This window comes from Myotis davidii, unplaced genomic scaffold (assembly GCF_000327345.1).
Source record: "Myotis davidii unplaced genomic scaffold, ASM32734v1 scaffold2027, whole genome shotgun sequence".
In the NCBI taxonomy this organism is placed as follows: Eukaryota; Metazoa; Chordata; class Mammalia; order Chiroptera; family Vespertilionidae; genus Myotis; species Myotis davidii.
The window spans coordinates 576,669-600,696 of record NW_006297890.1 but is presented as its reverse complement, the minus strand read 5'-3'; the positions used below and the strand labels follow the sequence as shown (position 1 = coordinate 600,696).

Genomic DNA, 24,028 nt, shown 5'->3' with positions numbered 1-24,028 from the left:
AAAGCCTCCTTGGACCCACACCACGCCAGACCCCAGGCACTCACTCTCACTGCACCTGCACACATCTGGCTCACAGGTGTACAATAAATATTTTTTCAATAAATGAAAAGGTTTCAGGAGGAAGATCACTGGGTTACACAGTTAGAGCAGTCAGTTAAAAACAACCAGCCAAGGTTATTTTAAAAACAAAACCAAGGAGGTAAAAGGAACAACTTAAGTTCTTTAGCCCTTTCAGCTCAATGGGCCATCTTGGGAAATGACAGCAGGAGCTAGTTTTGAAATTTTGATTTCTGACTTAAAAACTTTTGAGTAAAATATATATTTAAATCTATGTCCATGATTGGAGATTAACAACTAAAAGGGAGGAAAAAAATGCTGACCATAGAGATCAATGATGGGGGCGGGGGGGAACCCAAATGAAACATAAAAAAGGGGAAAAAACGAATAACACCTTCCTGTGGGATGGCAATGAAATTAGGATGGCGTTTTAAAGTACACAAATCATTTCAGTGAGGAAATGAGAAGACCTGAAAGTCACAAAGAGGAGGAAACACTATTAATTCAATTTCTCACAAGATTCCTTTAAAAGTTACATGGCAGAGATAACTAGTTGTCCCCCAATGTCTTTTACTCATTTCTTCTACAGTAATAAAATTTCAGGTGGGGAACTGCCCAAAATTAAAAAAAAAATCTCCAAGCCTTCCCAGTGATGAACCAGAAACATGGAAGCGTCTGGGGTGCTCTTTAAGAAGCAGCACGGGGAACCCTTCTCTCTCTCATTTTCAGTCCTTTCATCCAATCCGATCCTGCGAACATGGATGCTCCTATGTCACATCACAAGGTCAAGGTCATACCAGGTGGGGGAGCAAGAGAAAATAGCCTGGGTCTCGGACCCTGTGACATGCACCACCAGCAGAACACCCCACCAGAACTTCCATGCGACAGAGAACTAAACTGCTACTCTGTTTAAGCCACTATTATTTTGGAACTTTTATCACTTATGGCTGAGTCTAATCCTAACTACCACTTAGAAATTCCATATTCATCTTTTTTTTTAACCTTCATCTTTTTATTGATTTTTAGAGAGAGAAGTAGGGAGAAAAGGAGGGTGGAGAGGGCGAGAGAGAGAGAGAGAGAGAGAGACGGACACTTTGGTCAATTCCCTCCCACATGCACCCAGGCAGGAGATCAAAACCGCTACCTAGATGTGTGGCCTGATCAAGAATTGAACTTGCAGCCTTTTCTGTGTAGGAGATGATGATCCAACCAACTGAGCCACCCAGCCACGGCACTCCTCATTCATTTTGGTTAAAAAAGATGGCTTACCGCTCTCTATACCGTGATGCCTATAAATCATCATCCTAAACAACGGAACTTTCTTACCAACTCTTAACTCTTCTGGGATGATAGTAGAACAGAGTCAGGATACACATGCGAGAATTTTAAATAGTAAGAGAAAAAGCAAAAATCTGAAGTCTGAGGACCTGGGACTATTTTAACAAAAAAAATGAGAAACCAGGCGAGTGCCCAGATGTGTGCTAGCAGATGGACATGCAGATGGACAGCTTATGGTTTAGTGAGACTGTGTCATTCACAGGTAAACAGACAATGGTAATAACACAACTGGATAGGTAGAATGCTCAGACAAAGATAATATGAATAAAGATGAATATGCTCCCTAAAGTAGTTTATTACTGGAAGGTATCCAAAAATCAATTATGTACCTGGCAATTTACTGACACTTTGAAGTGCCAGCAGATGTTTCAAACAGAACCACCCACCCGCCCCTCTTCTTGAGTAAATGCAAATGCTTGAGAATATGCTTGTCTCAAACCCCACGCAGTCTGGACGCTTTCCCGAGCGACCCCAGACAGCAGCCACTTTCTACATGTCGCTACTGAAATCTATAATATTAAACATTCAGTTCCTCTCTAGCCACTTTTCAAATATTCAGCTGCAGATCATTCTACAGGATAAAACTGCTGAAAGCTTTTAGGATACTATCAAATATGATCATTCATGTACAACATGATACCTAAAGGCAAGTTTGAAGTCAAGAAAGTTCTTGAATGCAAGCAGATGTGTGACACCAAGCTCAAAGATAATGTGAGTCTCTGAAATTTGAATATCACAGAATTTTAAATGTTTTATGTTCCTAATAGTAAGTATCTTAAATTATCCTTTCTCATATATGAGAATGTAGAGACTCTAGAATAATTTCTAGAAATTTTGAGAAAAGTATTTCTGGTTCAAATAATTTTTCTATTCTTGACACAGTGCAATATAAAATCATGCCTCCTTATTTTAGATTCTTGAATGTTCCTGGGCCATAGTGCTCCCTCTAGAGGAAAGAGTATGGAAACTAAGATTTTTTTTTAAAGCTAATAGGGCATACTGGTAAAAGTGGAATACTGGTAGTAGTAAAAATAAAGGTAAAAGGAATGACAGAAATTGAGTAAAAAATGTTGCAAAAATATTTTAATTTTCCTTTTCCTGATGTAGTACAATGGTAAGAAACACAGTTTGGGGTAACTAACAAGAACTTTATCAATAATAAATTAAATAATGATTTCTACCTAGCCTTGAGTCTGTCATAGTTTATCTAATTTTGTCTTTAAATTTCTTTAATGAAGATCTACAAACTTTGCATGTCCCAGCTTTTTCTAGATTATAGATTCTGTAGTTGGAAAAGAGGGAGAACAGTTGCTTTTACTTTTAGAATAAGACGATGTATTTCCAAATGTATTTTTTGAGAAAATGTCTTAGGGCCAAAATATAAAAAGTTAAAGTTTTTGATAAATTAAGTTAATATGCAGGCAAGATATTTTTTTCAACAGATTTTGAAAATTCATTGAGCTAAAACTGTTTATAGTAAATCTAATACATTTAATCATAATGGGCTGAAGAAGAAACTAGGTTGTGAGTGCACATAAGCTGGGTCAAATACTTTTTTTGTTTTGTTGATACATACTGCTGGTTATAAAGTACTTTTTACCTCGCCATCTGAATTTATTTAATAAGACATTTGTACATGTTAGATAGCATTCCAGATATTATAAGAATCATGGGAAACAATACCTATGGCCTTAGATTGCCCAGTTTCTAGTACCTGCACAGGAAGTATTTATTGTTTACTTATTGCAGGTACATACAACTTGCTAATTCCTATTCGTCCCTCACTAGAACCTTGTTTGTATTTATTTATGCACTCACTCAAGATACAACACACATTAAGTGTCTAACAGGTGTGGGTTCACCAAAATGAGTGAGAAAAACTCCTTATCCTTGAAGAATTTACAAGATACTGGAGAAAAGGCTAAAATATAATTATAATTACAATTATTATAATGGGATGCAGTATGCTAGAGAAATGAACTGTAGAGTGAGAGAGGAATACAGAAACACTCAAGGTGACTAAGGTAGCCAGGGTGTAGGGCCTGAGTTATCAACCTTGCGTCCTGAGTGGAGCAAGTGCTTCTGGCTCAGGACAGTCTGTGTCCCCACCAGGCTGCCTCTGAGTCCGTGCTGATCCTGGTACACTGACTCAGACTCCTGACACAGTGTCTGCTCTATGGCTGACTAGGCCCTGGATTAATCCTTTATTCCAATTAAACCTGGCACAGAAACACTTGGGCTTCTTACCAAAATCGAATCCAACAGGATCTCTACCTCTCATCAGAATGCCCCAGCCAAACCTACTGCTTAGAGCAGGGGTGGGCAAACTTTTTGACTCGAGGGCCACAATGGGTTCTTAAACTGGACCGGAGGGCCGGAACAAAAGCATGGATGGAGTGTTTGTGTGAACTAATATAAATTCAAATTAAACATCATTACATAAAAGGGTACAGTCTTTTATTTTTTAGTTTTATTCATTTCAAACGGCCAGATCCGGCCCGCGGGCCGTAGTTTGCCCACGTCTGGCTTAGAGCAACAGTCTTCCCCCGGAAAAGGGACGGATAAGCAGGGACAGGAAGAGCAGAATAACCAGCAGCTCACCCACCATGACAACTTCTTCACCCGCAGTGTGTGAGGGGAGGGGAGGGGGGGCTGTGACTTACCTTCTCGAGGGGGCAATGGGTACTGTCTCGGAGAAACGGAAGTAAGTTCGGTCGATCATATTCAGCATAAAGGCTGATCTGTTTTTCATGGTAGCGCTGCCCCTTGTGATGGTCTCTCTTGAAAAGCTTATGCAGATACTAAAAAGAACAAGGGGATAAACCATGAATATTAAAATAAGAAAAGCAATACCTGTTTAACATCCCCGTTTTCTATTCTAAACAGCTTCCGTGGTGAGGCTGAGGGAAAGCAGCTTACAAGAATACAAAATCGGAATGTGAAAGAGAAGTATCTTTGCCAGAACAAGGAGACTTACTTTCTCTGGCCCAGAGTGACTTGGCTCTACCACTTACTATCCAGTGGGCAAGTCACTCATCGCTCTGTGACCGAGTTTCTTTACCTGCAAAAATCTCATTGGGCTGCTATGAGGTTTGAATGAGTTACGTCACCCAGAACCTTGCCTGGCATACACTAAGCACTACAGAAGTGCTGGTGATGGTACAGTTGACCCTTGAACAACATGGATTTGAACTGTGTGGGTCCACTTACATGTTAATTTTTTTCAATAAATATACTGTCAGCCCTCTGTATCCGGGGTTTTGCATTGGGGAGTCAACCAACCACAGATCAAACACAGTATTTTTGATCTGTAGCTGGGGGACCATGATGTGGAGGGCTGAGTGTATGCATTATTCTACGCTATTTTATAAAAGGCGCTTGAGCATGTACACACTTTGATAACCACAGGGGGTCTTGGAGCCAGTTGCCCCAGGATACAGAGGGGTGACTGTAGTTAAGTTTTTGGAGAGTCAAAAGTTATACACGATTTTCACCTCTGTGTGTTAACGCTGGCATTGCTCAAGGGTCAACCATAGTTGTTAATATTTTCATCATCATCTATTTTGCTGCAGAAATAAAACCCTGGATTAATGGTCTTTCTAGATCATAAAAATTCTTGCCTTTATATAAAAGGGGGTAGATGAGTCATGGGACAAGAATATGATCTTAAAAATTCGAGCAGTAAGCACTCAATTAATTCTCATACCTTCTACATCTCCTCTGTAAGGATTATTGAGAGTCTGTGTTTGCAATGATATGCTGCCTGTACTGGTGACATTAAAGATAAAAATAACAACTAAAAATCAAGAAGAGAACAGGTATTCTAAACTAATTTTCAAAACTGATTACTTCCCCTAGCTGTCTGAAACAGTTAATGGACTTCAAAGGAAATGAGTAATTCACTTGGTACTCAGAGGCAAGATTAAGTCTATCAATACATCACACAGAAATTGGAAATCAATGTTCAATGTTTAGTTAATGTAAACAAACATCCCATAACCCACGGGAGGCTAAAAGACTGCATCACACCATTCATGTAAAGTGCATCCGCACCCCTAGTAAACTGGTTCAAAAGAAGCACAGAGCATCCACCTGCCCCTGAAGTTGGGGCAGTCTGTGAGTTAGGTGACCTTTGACATCCTCTGTTGCGTAGGGTCAGGAAAGGAGCCTAACCCCGACCAATGCATCTTCCGAAGGCATGAAAGGGGGAGCAGACAGACAGAGTTCCACGCGGTCTGACACAGGCGACTGCCCTCCCCTGGCCCCGGCTGGGTTCAGCGTGTGAGCTGGACACACAGTGCTGTTTCCCAGAGGCATAAGCAGGAAGGGAAGGCTCTGTCACATCGGCCGGAACAAATGCATAGGGACCCCCCATTACCTGACAGGAAGATGAGCATTTTGGGGTGAGATCGGCCACCATTTCACCACTGCACTAATCACACTGTCACACAGGCACCCACCGCCTGTAATCCTGCCTCATGGCACAAGAAGGCCCGAAATCACTGTTTTATAAACAAATGCCAGGGTGGCCAGCACAGTGCCACCGTGCTTGGGTCAGCAGACAATCTTGAGATTTCCAATCACAAACAATATAGCAACAGCATCTACACAAAACTATAATACTCTATTCCCAGAGCCTCTTCCTGGGGTGCAAAAAGGTGGGCTAAGATACAGGAGCACTCTCTACCAGAATAATCCCTATTGTCACTGAAACCTTTTCTTATACAGTTTTTAAAGGACAGAGCAAACACCTACTCCTCCTTTACTCCCATGACGACAGCAATGCACACAAACAAGATATTTCCCCAAAGATCTAGAACAGAGGGCCTTAACAGCACCACCACCAAGACAACCCCAGAAAAGTGGGATTAATTACTGTCAGGCGAGGGGGAAGAAAGACTGTTCCTCGATCATTCTGTGGTGTTGTAATCTATAATAATAAAAGCGCAATATGCTAATTAGACCAGACGTCCTTCCTTCCGGACAAAGCCACAGCAGGCGGGGGTCATGGCAGAGGTGGCAGGGGCCCCCAGCTGTGGCAGTGGTGGGGAGGGGCCGTGGTAGTGGCGGCGGTGGGCAGGGGCTGGGGCCAAGGCTCTTGCATGAATTTCATGCATCGGACATCTAGTCTATATATAAAAGCCTAAGCGACTGTTCGACTGGTAGCTGTGATGCACACTGACCAACAGGGGGCACATGCTCAATGAACAGGCATGGAAATATGAAACAGACGGATGAATCTCAGAGGGAAGGGGGGAGTGGGGAGGGTGGAAAGAGATTAACCAAAGATCTTATATGCATACTAGAGGCCTGGTGCACGGATTCATGCACCAGTGGGGTCCCTTGGCCTGGCCTGCAGGGATCGGGCTGAATCCGTGCACTGGGCCTCTGACATCCCCGAAGGGTCCTGGATTGCAAGAGGGCGTAGGCCAGGCCAAGGGACCCCACTGTGCACGAACCCATGCACTGGGCCTCTAGTTTATGCTATAATTATGTCAAACAGCAATGATAGAAGGAAGGTGCTTACTCCCAGGCACAGTTTGATCAACACAAAAATAAATATAACTTTTTTTAAATCACAAATCACTGTGAGTCAAATGAAAGTGTCTGATCCGTAATTAATCCCTAATCTGGATTCGGAGCACATGCTGAACATTTATAATTACAGAACACTGTTTGTCATCAAACCTGCAATCTGAGTATTAACATGAAGAGTTCACTGCAGGATTCTCTCCCCAGTAATGAAAGGTGATGTGCCCCACTACGCAATCTAAAGGGCAAAAGAAGATGATGGTTATGCTCACCACATGCTGTAATTCTGGTCTGTCTTCTAATTCTTCCACTACCTTTTTAATCTGGAGAAAAAGGAAAATTTTAAACACAGAGTTATGAGGACAGGAATATAGGTGCAAAATTATCTGATAAACATCTGTCCTTTTCTTGGTTACAACAGTCCCAGACACTCACCTGCTAACATATAAAAAAATAAAAGACAAATAAAATAAAAGACACTTACTGAAATTTTATCTTCATTGTCCAAAAGCATGTCAACAGCTTTCTGAAATTAAAAAAAAAGCCACAGTCATTGAAATTCGCCAGATAAGAAGAGAACTCTGAACACATGTATAGTGTTTGCTGTCAGTTAAAGGGAGAAGGCTTATTTGCCGTACATAAGGAGGTCCTTAGCCTTACAATCACCGTTAAGTGATATATTTATAAAAGAATGCATTTTAAAATGGGCCTCAACCTGAAGTCTATGTGTTCTGCATACTCCTGAAATGGTATCTTGTTACCACTCACCAAATACAAAATTTCTTTACACACATCTTATAGCCTCCTTGACCCCTCAGGTATCTTCAGAAGTTCTCATGGGACTCTCAGTCGTTATGGAGAAAGTACTGTTCCCAGCACCACAGAAATGAGCTTTTCTTCTGGCTGCCTGATAATTGACCAAGTCCCTGTACAGATCTCACAGATGTGAGGAACTGGTCTTATGTGGAGAAGAGGATAAGAGCCAGAAAAAGTAAGATACCTGCACTCTGAAAATGACATAAGGCTTATGGACTTTTACAATTCACTTTAACTGCCTTTGAAAGTCACAAAACACAAATTAGACAGTGTTTGCAACAAGACCCCACGACCCACGAGACTGAGCCTCAGAATACCAGGACCTGTTCTTGCCTCTGCTACTCCCTACCTGTCTGCTCCAGACAGTTTTTTTCTTCTGAAATATGAGGATATTTGGAGATTATCCTTCAGGTATGTTATAATTAGAAAATTCTATGATTCCTTAATTTTGGTTCACGCTCTTGAATAGCAATTCGTTTCAGCTCATTCATTTTTTTTTCTATATCTACATTTGCAAAACTAGATTCTTGAGACACATGGATGGGTGAATGAAGAGGCATAAGGACATGGGCAAATGTAATATTTTTTATGTAAGCACCTCATCCTCTTAATTATTTCTGCCAGAGAAGCAGAACCTCTATACCTGAATTTCTGGGAACTGCACTGATTCTTTTTAGATCTGCAGTCCCTAAAGACTTGATTCATTCAGAATGAAAAATGGGCTAAAATCATCTTTCAAAAACAAGTATATTTACCTCCTATTTAAATTAAGTTTAAGTTTGTGAAGACTAATAAATAGCACATAATATGTATAACATATATATATAAATACAAACATACATAATATAGCATATAATACCCTTAAATACATTACATTTCAAAATAAAATTGAAAAAAATCCAAGCAAACCTTTCGGATCCTTAATGTTCTCCTGTTTGATTTATCAAAATTTTCAATTTTCTGAATAAAAACTACTGTGTTTATGAACCTCTTTATTTCAATCACTAGAACTTGTCATTAGCTTTCTTTTATACACACACACACATACACATACACACACACAAACACACACAGTTTGTATCACTTTACAAGAGCCACTGTGAGCTGTAGAGGCTGGGTGCGATCATTAGTCAAGCAATCCACTATTCAGATTTATCTTACAATAAAGTAACACATCCCACATGTCCTGGACCTCAGCATCATCTGAGGCCAGTGGACACTCCACAAGCTAAATCTGTAAATACCAAGGAATAAAGCTACAATAAATAGATCAAAATAAAACTTTACTGAAAATTTTAATTCTGGAACATACAATTAAGAGGATTGAATGAGTCAAAGCATATAGTTTCTTTGTTTCTATGAATTATGTAACCTGTTTTACTAAAAATTTACTTCACACCCAATTTCAGAAGTTTTCATCAAATTATGATTGCTTTCACAGAAAAACCACATCAAATAAAGGGTTTCTGAATGCCAACTTCTAAAATGCCTAACATATAGAGACAGTCAGAGCGCTCTGAACACGATCAGCATACAGCCAAGCTGGTGATTTATTAACGACGCTAGCATTTGGATAGATGTCTAGTTACTAAAAATTTGGAGGAGTAAAAATAAATTATCAGTATTAAAATAAAAAACATTACCTCAGAATCAAAATCCATTAGCAAAACAATTTTATCCTTGATAGAGCTGAATAGATTATGCTTGTGAATCAACTGGAAAACATCCTTATGTCTTAATGTTAAGTATATTTCCAGAGCATTGCCATAGTTTTTATCGTAGGTGTACCTGGTAATAAAAATGTTTTACATTAATGTTCATCAATACTTCCACTTAAACACACATACTCATATAAAAATCATGTTTTACAATATTAAAAAATGAAAAACAGGTTTAGAGAGGAAAGTTAACTTTTTTTGGAAACCATGCCTTGGGATTTAACTACACATGATCAATAAATATTTTTTTCTCACAACCTTGCCAACATTTTAGAAAATTTACAGTATTCAACAAAATTTTCTTATAGAAATTCTCAATTTTTTAAAATAGAAATCCACATATCAGACAAAAAAAACACCCTATTATCCAAATGAAGGAAATGCTTATTTTAGTAGTAGAAAAATCAGTTCAAATTTTTATAAAGTCTTCAGCTGATAAATAATGACATTCCAAAAGCTTATTTATAAGGGAGCTGTATAACATGCAATGTGTTCTTCTGTTAAAACAATGGTTTTCACATTGCTTAACTCCCTATGCTGGCTCCTGAAAAAGCCAACTGCACCTAAACTGCACTGTGTGTCCAGCATTACTACTACAGAATTACTAGCATCATTGGTATGTTGTTAGTACTACAGAACCTAAGGAATGTCCACAACCATGTTCCCAGAGGAAAATGATGAATGCCACAAACACAACTCCCTCTATGCCAAGACCTTTCTGGGTCTTGGTAAAAGATGTAAGATGGGCAAGGAAGTGGTGGGAGTGCCAAGGAGGGTCTGAAGCAGGAAGAGTCTTCCTGAGATTACCTGCAGTTTGCTTCTTGTTCACTAGACCAGCGGTCGCCAACCTTTCAGACCTCATGGACCACCAGTGGTCCGCGGACCACCAGTGGGCGACCGCTGCACTAGACCAAAGCTCTGTGAGGGCACGGGTGTGCCTCATCTATCTCTCTATCACAGGCATATAGCACAGAACCTGGGCCGCTTTGTAAAAGTAGCCAATAAATATGAAACGTAACCCAGATTCCATTTACTGCGCCCTACGTCAACGCTAGGTACTGAACTTAGTTCTTGACTATGACATCTCACTTAAGTCTTAAAACCATCCCCTAAGGAATTGTTACCTGCAACCTTACAGATAAGGAGTCTAAGGTCTGAGAGACTTACCGACTAGAGAACCAAGAATGACAGAATCCACAGCCTCATGGGGGAACCATTTTGCCTACGTAATCTCAGACGCAGCACCCTTCCCTCCCTGAACCACAGCCTCTACTAAGTGCTGCTAACCAGGGCTCTTCTCCTCTGGGAAACAGATTGCGTTACAATTGCACACATTTTTCTTACCTCGTAGTTGTTCACTGAAGGTTCATGAAAGGTTTTCACTAAGAGGGAATATAGAAAAATGGTATAAAGGGCTCCCTTCCCTTCCCTTCTCTGTGTCCTCCCTACTCAGAGTTTGCCGACCTAAAATATGAAAAACTTCCCATGTAGACGGAATTGGAAAGGCAGCACTAAATCATACTCACAATTCTGCCAGGGTCTGAAGTAAGGTCCGGTTCTGACTGTCCTTCTTCAGGTGCTCCCGAACTGCCTGAACTATTACCGAATTGTTGTACAGATCTCCGGGCCATTCCCGGACCAGCGTGGCAAAGCCCTAACGCACGGGGGAAAGGAGGAACACTCTCTGAATAGGATCACGATCTAAATAGTCTAGACATGCCTAAAAGTACTCACGTAAACAGACAAAATAGTTTTATGATGAAAACGTTGGTCCATAAACACATCAATTTTCAGACTATGGGTTTGGGGGTGCACACGGGAGACAGAATTACTGCACCCTAATCACTATTTACCATTCCTGGGACGTAGGTGGTGTCATCCACTTCTACTCTTACTTGATGAAACACACAAATAACAAATGCCCTCTGGTCCTTCAGTGAAGCATCACTGCACAGAGAATGTAGGTTTGCCTTGCTCTGTCCTCATTCTGGACCAACTACCACATGCGGATGACATCGTTAACATCCTACAGACACTGTCAGGTCAGCGCCTCACCCACTGCCTCTCACGCACGCTAGGTCTGGGCTGCACAGCCAGCACAACGCTCACCGTGGCTTGTCCCACAGGGGAATCGCCCAGCATCCTTCAGCAAGTTACCCGCTTTGTCCTCCTTCCACTCCGCCTCTAAACCTGGTTTCGTTTGGGAATTTGGGACTTTGGTTCAAATTTTATCCCCTGGCTCTTACCCTGACTATCACTTGATCTCAGATTTTGTGGTTCTGATAGAAACCCCAGATTATTGGATCCTGTTTCTCTCCCATGGCTGATTCTTGGCCTGGATCCTGGGCAGCCTCTGCCCTCCTGATCCCCGACTTCAGCCCTCAGGCTTTGTAACTCAGTACAGTACAGCAGCTCACTGATCCTTAACAACTTTTAGGAAAAACACAGCAAATTAAAGTAAAACTTTTCATATTATTGAAAAAAATCATATTAATATTAAATAACTCAACCAATGCTTTAATAAACTACTTTGAATTTGTTTAAATGATATTGAGAAATAAAAATTGTAGGGTACAACCTGCTTCTGTAAAGTACCAGGATTTGGTAAGAAGAAAATCACAGAAGAATCAGGAATAGAGTCTCCATTAAAGGCCTACCCACTTTCTCCTCTAGTGACCCTCAGGAAGGATGGGAAGACACTACAGCAACAGGCTACACATTCCCATCCAAACTGCAACCTTCCCACAGAGGAGCATGACTGCAGTTGACTGACATCTGAGGACAGGTCATTCTCTGTGGGGGGGCCTATCGTGTGCATGTGAGACGTTTAACAGCGTTCCTGCTGGCCTCTGCCCACTCAATGACAGGAGCACAAACCCGTCTCCAGGACAAAAACAGCCCCTGTATCGAGAACCACTGGTTTACATGCTCGCTGTGACTCAGACCACGAGTGACTGCTGAGAATCATCATCTCATTCACACTTGTATGCTGGTGCCTAGCACAGTCCTGGAATGGAGTAGGCACTAAACAGATACTTTCAGAATAAATGCGTGTTAAATTAACAAACTTTAAAAATTGTAATCCATTTTGGGTGCATGCAAACTGCAAACTTTAACTACAATTTGGCATGCTATTTTTTAAATGTTATGGTCTTGGGCGAGTGAGTTAATTTCTTCATTTTTTAGTTTCCTCATCTGTAAAATTGGAATTACTGTGTATAGTGTTGTTGGGAGTATAACATCACAATTTGCATGTAAAAGTGCAGTATATAGTCGATAATCAACTTTCGTACTGCCTTTCTCTTAATCAATAAGCAAACAGATCATTTCCAATTCTTTGTTCCATTCCTACTCCCTCAGTTTCTCTTTAATTCTCTTCTGGCAAACTTAGTTCTGTGTCTTACATGTCAGAAAGTTCTGATTTCTTAAGGGGGATTATAAACAGCAATAGCAGCTGCTATTCCATTTGTGAAATCTTCAAATGGCACAGAGTCCCTTTTTCTATTAAGGCGGTAACTTAAAGAAATTCTCCAAAATTTGCATGGATTAGAGATTATCACCATCTACATCATTAACATTAGTAGTCATTAGAGTTTATCTATCTAGTTTCATCTAACACACACACACTGCAAATCAGTTAACTTTAAACCAGTTGCTCCATTATATTATTTTTCTCAAATTCTTAACATTTTCCATTGAGAACAAGTAAATATGGCCATGCCTGAATGCCATACCTCATAATCGCTTTCCAAAAATTCGTGTAAGATCATTTCATAAATGAGTGGTTTCAGAACTGGATCCCCTCTTGGCAAATAAGGACTAATGGCCTAGGGAAGCAAAAGGTAAAAACAAATAACGAAAATCTTTAAAAAGTGGTAAAACCAAACTATACTCAAATTATGCAGAAAGCATGAAAGTATATTTTCAATTTTAAAATTTAAGGCAACAAAATACTTCGGGAAATTATTATAAGGAGGAAAAATTCAAATGAATTCTATTTTCTTATATCACATTATAATTTTTTAATGTATCTATGAGGGATATGTATGCTTGAATGAATGAATAAAAATTGCCTAGGTTAACCTGCACAACTCTGTTCTTTCTGTTGAATTAATGAAAACCTAAATAGCAAGAGGGAGAAGATCACCGAAATGATATTAAAAGGAGGCTCAGCATGAGCACAGGCGTAGGGCCATGAAAGCATACTCTGCATTCAGGGAGGTCACAGATGTGAAATGCGGCCACTGAAGGGAGAAGAGGCTGGAGAGGAAGGGGAGGCGGGTCACGAAAGGAGTTCAGATCTTACCTTGTGGGCAGAGGCAAACAATAGGCATGGGGGACTGAGAGCGGCACACTGATTTTTTAAACAGCTCACTCTGGGCCAGGGTTGCTGGTAGATCTATCAAGAGTTAAGGCAGCAGTACCAGAAGGAAAGGGAGAGGCACTACTGATACTCACAGGGTAAAACTGACAAGAATTGGAGATTTAAGTAGAATAAGGAGAGTTAGGAGTTCACATCAAAACGGTGGCGCTGAGCTACTAAGCAGGGAGGAATGGGTATAATGGGATGTCATAAACACAGATGGAAAGGAGAATGACCCAATTTGGGAAGAAAATGGAGTCACATTAATTCAAGCGATCCTTATCAATAATATATACAGTAAAAAATGGCTACCACACACTTCTAACATAGATAACATATTCAAAAGAGAAGTCTAGGTTATGGAGCCACTGGGTAAACATGGCCACGGGACTGGATAACACACTCCAGAAGCAGCCCAATAAACATGAGGAGCAGTGTCCTTGGGGGTTTCCCAGGGACGAGAACACATATGGGGATGACCAGCTGAGTAACTGGGAATTTTTAAAAGAATATTCATAATACTAAGAGACCACTGAAAAGGCCCCCACATATGTTAAAGGTTTTTTTTCTATAAACAAATATAGGAATACTTTATTGATTTGGTCATTGTGCACCAAGTTGAAAGATTTAAAAAAAATGGCCCTGGCTGGTGTTGCTAACTGGTTAGAGCATAGCCCCCCACACAGGAGGGTTGCAGGTTCCATTCCTGGTCAAGGGCATGTACCTGGATTGCATATTCAATCCCCTGCCCAGATTGCAGCACCTGTAGGAGGCAACCAATCGATGTGTCTCTCTCCCATCGATGTTTTTCTCTCTTTCTCTCCCTTTCTCTATCTATCATCTATCTATCTATCTATCTATCTATCTATCTATCTCCTCCCCCCATCCTTTCTCCCTCCCTTACATCCCATTCTCTCTAAAAATCAATGGAAAAAATATCCTTGGGTGAGGATTAACAAAATACAATAAAAAAAAAAGATTAAAAAATGAAGTATCAAAATTATTTGTTAGAGCTAGAGTCAAACTTTTCCATTTATTTTACAGTAAGTAACATATTATTTTAAAAAGCATTAATCTTTAGTAAACTTGAAAAACAAACAAACAGAAAACACTCTCGTGTTTTAAAATCTACTGGATGAGATAATACCTATTTTCCACATCCATTAAAAAGAACATGACCAGCCTGGCCAGGTGGCTTAGTTGGCTGGAGCATCACCCTGTGCACCAAAAGGTTGTGGGTTCAATTACCTGTCAGGGCACATACCTCAATTTTGGGTTCAATCCCAGGGAGGGCCCATACAGGATGCAATCAGTGGATGCTTCTCTCTCTTATTGATGTTTCTCTCATTCTCTCTCCCTCCTTCCTCTTTCTAAAAACATAACCTCAGGTGAAGATTAAACCACAAAAACCACACTAAAGAAACATGACTAGCTCTGGTTCAGTTGGTTAGAGTCATCCTGATATGCCATAGTTGAAGGTTCAATCCCAAGTCAGGGCACATACCAGAAGCAATCAATGGATGCGTAAATAAGTGGAACAACGAATTTCTTTCTCTCCCCGCTCCTCTCTAAAATCAATCAATAAAAATTTAAAAAGGAAGGAATATGAAAACTTCATCTGAACATAGAACTGGAAGGGGATAAGAAAGTGAACACATCATTTATGTACTATATTATATATGTAAATTTTTATACATATAATATATAAACTAAGTTTTAAACTAATTTCTGAAAGTTTGATTTTTCTTCCTAGCTGAGCTAATACTCACTTCCTAATAAATTAGTGACTATTATTGTCTTAATTTTATTTCCATCTCAATAAAGACATACCTTGTTTTATTGCACTTTGCTTTATAGCACTTCACAGACATTGCACTTTTTTAAATACAAACTGAAGGTTTGTAGCAATCCTGCATGGAGCAACTCAATTGAAACCATTTTTCCAACAGACTCAGATGATGATTGGCATTTTTTTTTTTAGCAATAAAGTATTTTTTAATTAAGGTATGTGTACTGATATTTTTTTTTTTTAGATATAATGCTATTTCCACATTTAATAAACTACAGTATAGTATAAACAACTTTTGTATGCACTGGGAAATAAATGTGACTCACTTTATTGAGATATTTGCTTTATTGCATTGGTCTGAAACCTAACCCACAATATCTCCGAGGCATACCTATATTAATATACTACACAAAAAAATTAAGAGTTAAAAATAAAGTTAGGCTTACCTTAAGCTGTCCAATTTCTTTAAATTTATAAACTTCATATTCCCAGAGTGCTGCATTTTTCCCAAGAATTTTCTGGCATTTGCTGGTAGCAAAAAGAAACAAACAGAGACAGAGTAAGTAGACATTTCCCCTCATGTTTTAAATTAATCTCTCATCTCAGAGTTTTGACAAAATTCTATCTCAAGTGGCACTGGTGCTCACTTGTTTGTATATACAAGGTTGATGAAAATCATAAAAATACAAAATACTTATAAATAAAGATGAATACCTTTCAGAAGACTACATACAATGAGGGGTTTTTCTCATGACTTTCTGGTTCTGAGTTTCCTATTTATCCAGATGAGCACCGCTGATCTGGGGACCTGTCCTGCCTTGAAGAAATGTCATCACACCCCAAAGTGCCAATTTAACCCTCTGAGTGACAACCAATATCCTAGGAACTATGCTAAAATTGCCAAGGCATTCTTGCTGATTTTACAGCAGTTTAGGAAAAAAATTATCAATCGCAAGTAAATGAAGTTACATATTCAATATCTTCCACAAAATCGTCATCTTCACAGCAAGAATTGACGTATTTAGCAATATCATCATCACTAATAAAAGCAGACTTAGAGCTGGACACTGCAGGAGGAGCGCAATCGCACTCCGGGCGCTTTTGGAGAAAGACAGGAGGAGCGTGATTGTGCTCCCTGGCACTCTAGGGGTTAAACCACTTCTTGAATGGCTTTAAATAATGGACAACAAAAATTAGACTTGAGAAAATTAGAATCCTACCACAGTATAGTATATAATCTGGAGAATAAAACTTTACTCAATTTGCACATGGAAGAAGCATATTTCCCTAAATCCCAGGGGAGGAAAAGTAGGCCTGAAGGCTATCTTGCGGTCAGCCATGTACAGGCACCACATAGCTGCAGGCAAAGCCATTCACTGACACACCCATACCACCATAGGTACGTTTTCTGCCTACCACAGACCCCGGCAAACCAGGAGCCTGCAGTCTGATCATTTCCATTTAATTGCCACCATCTTGTTGAGAGACAACTCTGACTGAATTGCAAGCAGAGGCACTGACTGTCTTTATTCTACATGATCTTTTTCTCAAGGATACTGGTTAAGTGAAGAGCCCTGAAAATTACAGGACCCAAACAGTGCTTCCCTCCGGAGCAAAGGAGAGGTTTGTTTCCTGTCCAGTATAATAGAAGTAACATCTTCCTCCGAGGCCAAGGGAAGGCAAGCTTACCGCCCATTATAAGAGAATCAGGCACCCTAAGTTCAGAGTCCCTGTCCTGTAACACAGTCCAGTGGCTGTGGAGGGTCACCTGGCCCTCTGTGCAGTGCTGTGGGACCGGGCACAAGTGCTGGTGTTTGGCTACTGCTATTGCTAAGACACCCCTGAAACTGTGACAGGCTAACTTGTTAGCTTATAAAAAGGATAAAATCTCAGACTCTTCATGGTTTTTGACACCTTTATCATTAATGAGAAAAATATTTGTTTGGTAAAAAGCAGATAGTAGGTGTTTATATATATATACACATACATACACACACACATATACATATATCTGTGCTGTGGTTAAAATCATGAATAGTCAAAAATTACCCGTTAGAAAGGTTAAATAAAAACATCTGTCCACTGCAGAGAATGGTTTATTTTTACTGCTAACATTGATCAATTCTATTTATATTAGCAAGGAAATGTCATTATTACCGTGCTGCTATGTCATACTCTCCTTTTTCCACCAGGTGGTTTATATATGCCAAGCCGATGTCCTAGAGAAAATTAATGAATTTCATAATTAAATGGAACAACGAAAAAGCTGAGTCTATTTCCGAAGAAGCCATGACATTACGGTCCTATTAGCACTACTGACTGGAACCTATTTATACGGCTTAGTATGCTTTATGTAATTATGCTCTTTTTTCCTTAAGCATATTCCTGTAATTATACTCATTCCCTTCCTAATCATATTTAAATACACTTGTATTTTCACAAATTTTCAAATTCACAATGAGCTTTCATCTGTAAAATGTGAGCCACCTGTCTATGTCAAGTCTGAGTTGTAAGTAAAACAAAAGGACAGGACATCATATTAAAGGGAAATATTAAAGGTATGTTAAAGTGAAACTAAGCCCAGAAAAAATATGTAATTCAAACCCAGAAGTTTACAGATGAGGAAACTGGGCCTACTGGATTCAGAGTACTCATGTCTATTTACTTACTCTACCTCGGTTCTGGAAGGGTTTGGGGTGGCCTGTGGCTCTCGCTTGACCATCCCACAACTCTTCTTCTGAAATATTATTTTCACCCAAAAGCATTTTCATGAGAAGCTTAAACTCAGCATATATATCGCAACTTGGACTTTAAGTTCTACTTTATGTACAAAGAAGTTTTTACGGACTTTCTCCCTTGATGACAAAATTGGCAGGAGCTCATTTCTCTCTCTGCCTGCCTCGTTATAAAATTATGTTGTGCCAGGAGGAAAAGTCCATCCATAATCAATGCATAGGACATGCCCATTCCAAGAGTGAAGGGAACTACCCATAGTTCTTAGTTTATTATATTTTTACTTTAATGACTACTATGCAGGGAATCATATTTCAAATCTATAGGAACTACAGAGTGAAGAAAGGGTGCTTACATTTATGTCTCTGAAAACAGACCACATATCACACTATCAGTGGAGTCTGCCCAGGTTCAAAGCAGAGAATGTCTCCTGTGCAGTCCCGTTTCTGCAACCTTTCTTCTCATGCCATGCCCCCTCTCCATGTGGAGTTGATTCTGCCACTCACCCTCTTTCTCTGTACACCTTGAACTTCAACCCAATTTTGTCTCTTTTCCTAACATAAGCATGTTAAGTGTCTCTCTTTCACAAAATATTCACCAGCACCACCAACATTCCCATGATGCCATAGCCCCCAACCACAATCTTCACTCTTTTCAACTTCAAAACTAGTCTACATTTAAGTTTACTTCATAATCTCCTATTCACTGTTCACTCCCTAGAACATGTTGAGAATAAATCAAACATATACATAAAATTCGCTAGTAACCTTCCTATTACTAAACCAAATGTACAACTAACTAGCTGAGCTAGTCTTACTTTTGGCCTGCTAACCTCAACCATTTAAGCATTTAACTCTCTTTACCCTGAAATTCTCTCCTTTCTCAGCTCCCATGACACAACCTTCCTCTGGCTGTTTCAATTCTGTTTGTATGCATAATCCCTTGAACGTGAGTGTGCCCAATAGTTCCATTCGTGGTCCTTTGTTCTCTAATGCTAGACACTTGCCCTTTGTGGATTGGTCCAAACACATATAGTCACTTGTTTGCTGATGACTCTCTCGAATCTATTTCTGAGTCTGGATATCTTTCTTGAGCTCCACTATGTTCCATAGGAGACAAAAACTCAATGTGTCTAAATCGAACTTCACCCCCCACCCCAACACACACCTGATCCTACTCTTCCTTAAACAGTCTCCTTCTCTCCCCCTGTTCTCTTCTTCGCTCTCCTTCCCTCTCCCCTTCTCTTCTCCTCTCTCCTTCCCTCTCCTCTTCTTCTCTTTCTCTCATTTCTTCTCCATTTCTTCATCATCTTCTTCTTCTCTTCCCTCCTTCTCTCTCTCTCTGTCTTTCACTCTCTCTCCCCAACTCTCTCTCTCTCTCTCTCTCTCTCTCTCTCTCTCTCTCTCTCTCTCTCTCTCTCCCCCTCTCCCTCTCTGAATGGCATCACCATCCACCAGAGGCCCAAGCCCAAAGCCTGGGAGTCAGCCTAGATTTCTCGGTCTCACTTCCCTATGCACACAGAGCCGGTCACCAAACCCGAGTCTAGTTGACCATGTCTTCCATCTATCTTCACCACTCCACTCCTATCAACTCTGCAGGTCTCATCACTTCCACCTCCACACCAAGAAGGGAATCATACCTCATTGATTCCCATCTCCATCAGACTCTTTCTAACAAGCAAATATGATGGATGCGGCACTGCAAGCTCAACCTATCTTCTAGAGATTCCAAGACAGAGTCAAGCTCCTAATTCCACATGGCCCTTCAGAATCAGACTCTCCTGATGTACAAACTCCTCACTGCTCCACAGAACCCAGCGGGCCAAGCAGTTTCACGACTCTGCACCATCACATATATTATTGGCTGGATCACCTGCTGCTTCATTTCTAGAGAATCCCTGCCTATTCTCCACAATTTTGAATAAAAGTAAATAAATAAAAAGATGCTCTGGTTCTTTCTCTGTTTAGTTCCTGAATTATTTTGCTTGTACATTCTTGAGAATTAGGCCTTTATGTGAAGTTTTACAGAGAAGTTTAAGGTAGCGAAAGTATAGGCAAAAGGAATTTGTGCTGAAACCAAGTAGCCATAAAAGACTAAGTTTCCAGCCTTCAGCTGTAAACAAGAGTCCTGGGCTGGATGGTCTCTAGGGACCCTTCACACTCAGAGGAGAAGGAGGTTTATTTTCTGCTTTCCCTCTGCACATTCACTGTCACAGTTAGCAAAGAAATAGGCTTTCAGTCACTATATTTTTCCAGAGTCCAAATGTAATAAAAATGTATTTGATGTCCTAGATTAGTCTCCATAACAAAATCAATTGAGTCTGTTATTATGGAAACACTGAAGCAATCCACTTTCATAAAACTACTCTTGATACATTTTGTGATAATGTGATTTTACCTATGATTTAAAGAAATCTCACCACACATAACTGGAAAGCTTTGTATTTAAAGTGTATTTCATAAATCCAGTTTCCAAATTACCTAAAACTACCTCCTAGCAGGTGTTCAAGTCTCTTGTTTACAAGCAGAAACTGATTCAATAAAATGAAATATTTTGATCTTACAGGTTGGAGAATTAGTTTGAAATAAATTCTCAAAAGGCAGGAAGAATCAGTTCTTTTAAAATTACTTTCAGTTTCATTATAACTTATTGAAAGGTAAAGCTATATTTCAAATAATAAAATTACACACTTACCAGAATCTTATGTCTTTTAATGTTCTTTTGGCTAATTTCAGCTGCCATCAAAGCTTCCTATATTTACATGAGCATGATAAAAGGAGGAGGAAAAATGGGAGAGAGAAAGACAGGAGGTTATAGGCACTCTATTTATTATGTTTTAGAGTTCTACACTACATAAATAAAGCCCCATTTTCCTGCAGCTTTTGCTTCAAGCACAGGAATTGCTAATGCTATGGTTGAATGAACCTCATTGCATTCACACTCAAACAAAACCAGCCAACCAAAATGCAGACTGCTCTTATTTCCAGCTGAATTCATTTCCACATTAGGATATTAGAATTACTTTGCAGACAGAAATCAAAATATAATTAAAGCTCCCAGGTTCAAACAAAAAAAGTCATCTGTCATTCTAAATCTGTATGAGTTACATTGACAAAGGAACGCTTTTCCTTTACGAAACATAAAAAGTAAACTATATTCATATGTTTAGGTATATATACAAATAACATTTTGAAAATCTCTGATTTGATTTTTATTCTGTAAAGTTTGTAATTATTACTTTAACACAAATGTTTAAAACACAGAATTATTTCTTTAAGAAACTACTGGAGCTAAAGGCAGTATGGTATGAACTTAGTATCAATGCCTGAACTCTGAATAGTTTATAAGTTAAAAAATTTTTCCCCGAATCCTTTCAGGTGGTTACAAACTTAAAGCAACATATAAATAGATTATGGTTACTGAGGTTAAAACATGTTTTCTTTTCTTATCTATTAAAATTAATCTGAACTCAATGAAGTGGGCATCTTTCCATCTGAATGGGTAGTTCAACCATCCTAAGTGAGAATTTGGCAGCTTTACTTTTATATATGAAATAAGCACCAAAGGAATGATTCCACGAAAACATCCAAACAGACAATTCTAAAATACTAGCTCTATTTTATTCCTCTTGAATAAGCACAAAATAAACACTTCAACAGGCTGGATGGAAGCCCTTTCCTCCCTCCACTACCAACTCCTCTTCTATTGAACAGTAAAGCTAGTTAGCCTCCTTGTGATCTTTTCCCAAAAACATTTCTAAAAAAGAATATTGGAAAGTTATTAGCCTCCAACATATTTTCTAGCGTAGGGCATTCTTTTTCCTTTTTTAGAGCATTATCAACATTTTTAAAAAATATATATTTTACTAATTTTTTTACAGAGAGGAAGGGAGAGGGATAGAGAGCCAGAAACATCGATGAGAGAGAAACATCAATCAGCTGCCTCCTGCACGCCCCCGACTGGGGATGTGCCCGCAACCAAGGCACATGCCCTTGACCGGAATCGAACCCGGGACCCTTCAGTCCACAGGCCAACACTCTATCCACTGAGCCAAATCGGTCCTGGCTAGCGTAGGGCATTCTAATTCACCTACATGAAAGATTTATCACAAAAACCTTTTATCTTCTATGCTACAGATGTGTCAATATTTTCAAGAAAGTAAAATCAAAACTACTTCATATTTCTTCTTTTCCAGGAGCCAGTCAATGTGGTCATCTTGGTCTCGTTCCTTCGCTACCACGACATCTCTTGGACTCACGATGTAAAAGAGTGATTCCCCTTCAGAATACTCTATGGGTGAGAGAAGAGAGGAACATCTGGGGCAACTCAACAGCAGAAACCTGGGCAGTGGTTTTAGGGGACTTAATTAGGCAACCCAATTTAGTAAGAGTGAACGGAAAACTCAACACCTTTGGAACAAACGCATTTGGTTCTGTTTGAAGGTAGGGGTGGGACAAGGTAGAGAATGACAGAATATATCCCAGTGCTTTAAAAAGTATTCAATTGTAAATTATTTGGAAGAAAAAAGAAAGGGAAGGAGAAAGGAAGGAAGGAAGGTGAGGGGAGAAATACCAAAAATCTTTTTAAAAATAAGGTGAGTTTAAAATTCTGTGTTTAATATATTCTGACTTCAGCTGAAAGGTAATATTCAAAATTCTCCATGTCTACTGCATATCAGAATTCACGGACTGTATATAAACTTTATTAATGGCCATTTGCAGCACTGTCCTATTTTTACAGAACAACCACACCCTACAGTCTGCGATAAATGTTTCCTCCTCATCAAGGTCAAGGCCATCTAAAGCATAAGTGACAGATGCCCCGAGCCCTGGGGATATAATCTGTCATTTCAGCATGTTGTGCACAATGCCAATTGTGAGGGTTTCCTGCAGAATTCAATTATAAAACGTGTTCGGAAGGGTTTCTAAGTGTGCAGCGGAGTTTGCTCTGAGCAAAATACCTAGATTGGACACTCTCAGTTGTGAGTCACGTTTGCTTTTTGCCAAGTCCAGAATACTCTCCTCACATTTCTCAGATGATCAGGGGATTCATATAAGAAAAGTCAAACATGTGTAGACTCTTTCTTCATTTGCTTTGGTTCAAATGAGAACTAAAAATATCACACAAAAATGTCGATTGTTTTTAAAGCAGAAAAACATTCTTCAAAGCCTAAGCTGTTCTATTTTCCTCCATGTGTTTTTGAAGGAGGTGATAATACCCGAACACAGATGCCTCTGGTATGACTAACTAGCAATGTCTTTCCTTTTATTTGTGAGCCGTGACTAAGTCTGTTCATTCATCCACTCAACAAATATTCAGTGAATCCCTAGTATGTGCCGGACACTCTGCTAGGCTCCGCGCATTTGGTGCCAAACAGAAAGATAGCTTCTCGGCCATCCCAGCGTCCTCTGGCTAGGAACATAAAGTTGGGAGTAATTAGAACATGCTGCTTGACATCAGTGTAGCTTAGGTGTCACTTTAAATAGTTTGGGCAATAGACCAAGAATAAAAACAAAGACCCCAGAGCCTACTCACCTCCATCCTGGCCCCATCTTTCCCCCTCCCTTCTGCTGTGGGAGCTCAAGCGAGTTCTATAGTATCTCTCGGCCTCGATGCCCACACTTGCAACCGAAGAGGCCTGCCCAGATATGCTCTTAGATCCTTTCACACCTCAATTTAAAT

The 24,028-nt window shown here is 39.7% G+C and overlaps 1 protein-coding gene across 1 annotated transcript in view; it reads right to left on the bottom strand.

The window, feature by feature from the left end:
- The window catches only part of VPS41 (VPS41 HOPS complex subunit), a 128,032-nt gene that overhangs the window by 16,556 nt on the left and 87,448 nt on the right, over positions 1 to 24,028 (bottom strand). The window contains exons 13-22 of the mRNA XM_015570467.1: positions 22,521 to 22,707; positions 21,041 to 21,097; positions 17,771 to 17,832; positions 16,060 to 16,141; positions 13,196 to 13,288; positions 10,988 to 11,115; positions 9,387 to 9,531; positions 7,412 to 7,453; positions 7,200 to 7,250; positions 4,059 to 4,196 (exon numbers count right to left, since the gene is read on the bottom strand). Of these exons, the coding sequence (XP_015425953.1) occupies positions 4,059 to 4,196; positions 7,200 to 7,250; positions 7,412 to 7,453; positions 9,387 to 9,531; positions 10,988 to 11,115; positions 13,196 to 13,288; positions 16,060 to 16,141; positions 17,771 to 17,832; positions 21,041 to 21,097; positions 22,521 to 22,707 (985 nt within the window). The remainder of the gene's footprint in view (positions 1 to 4,058; positions 4,197 to 7,199; positions 7,251 to 7,411; positions 7,454 to 9,386; positions 9,532 to 10,987; positions 11,116 to 13,195; positions 13,289 to 16,059; positions 16,142 to 17,770; positions 17,833 to 21,040; positions 21,098 to 22,520; positions 22,708 to 24,028) is intronic.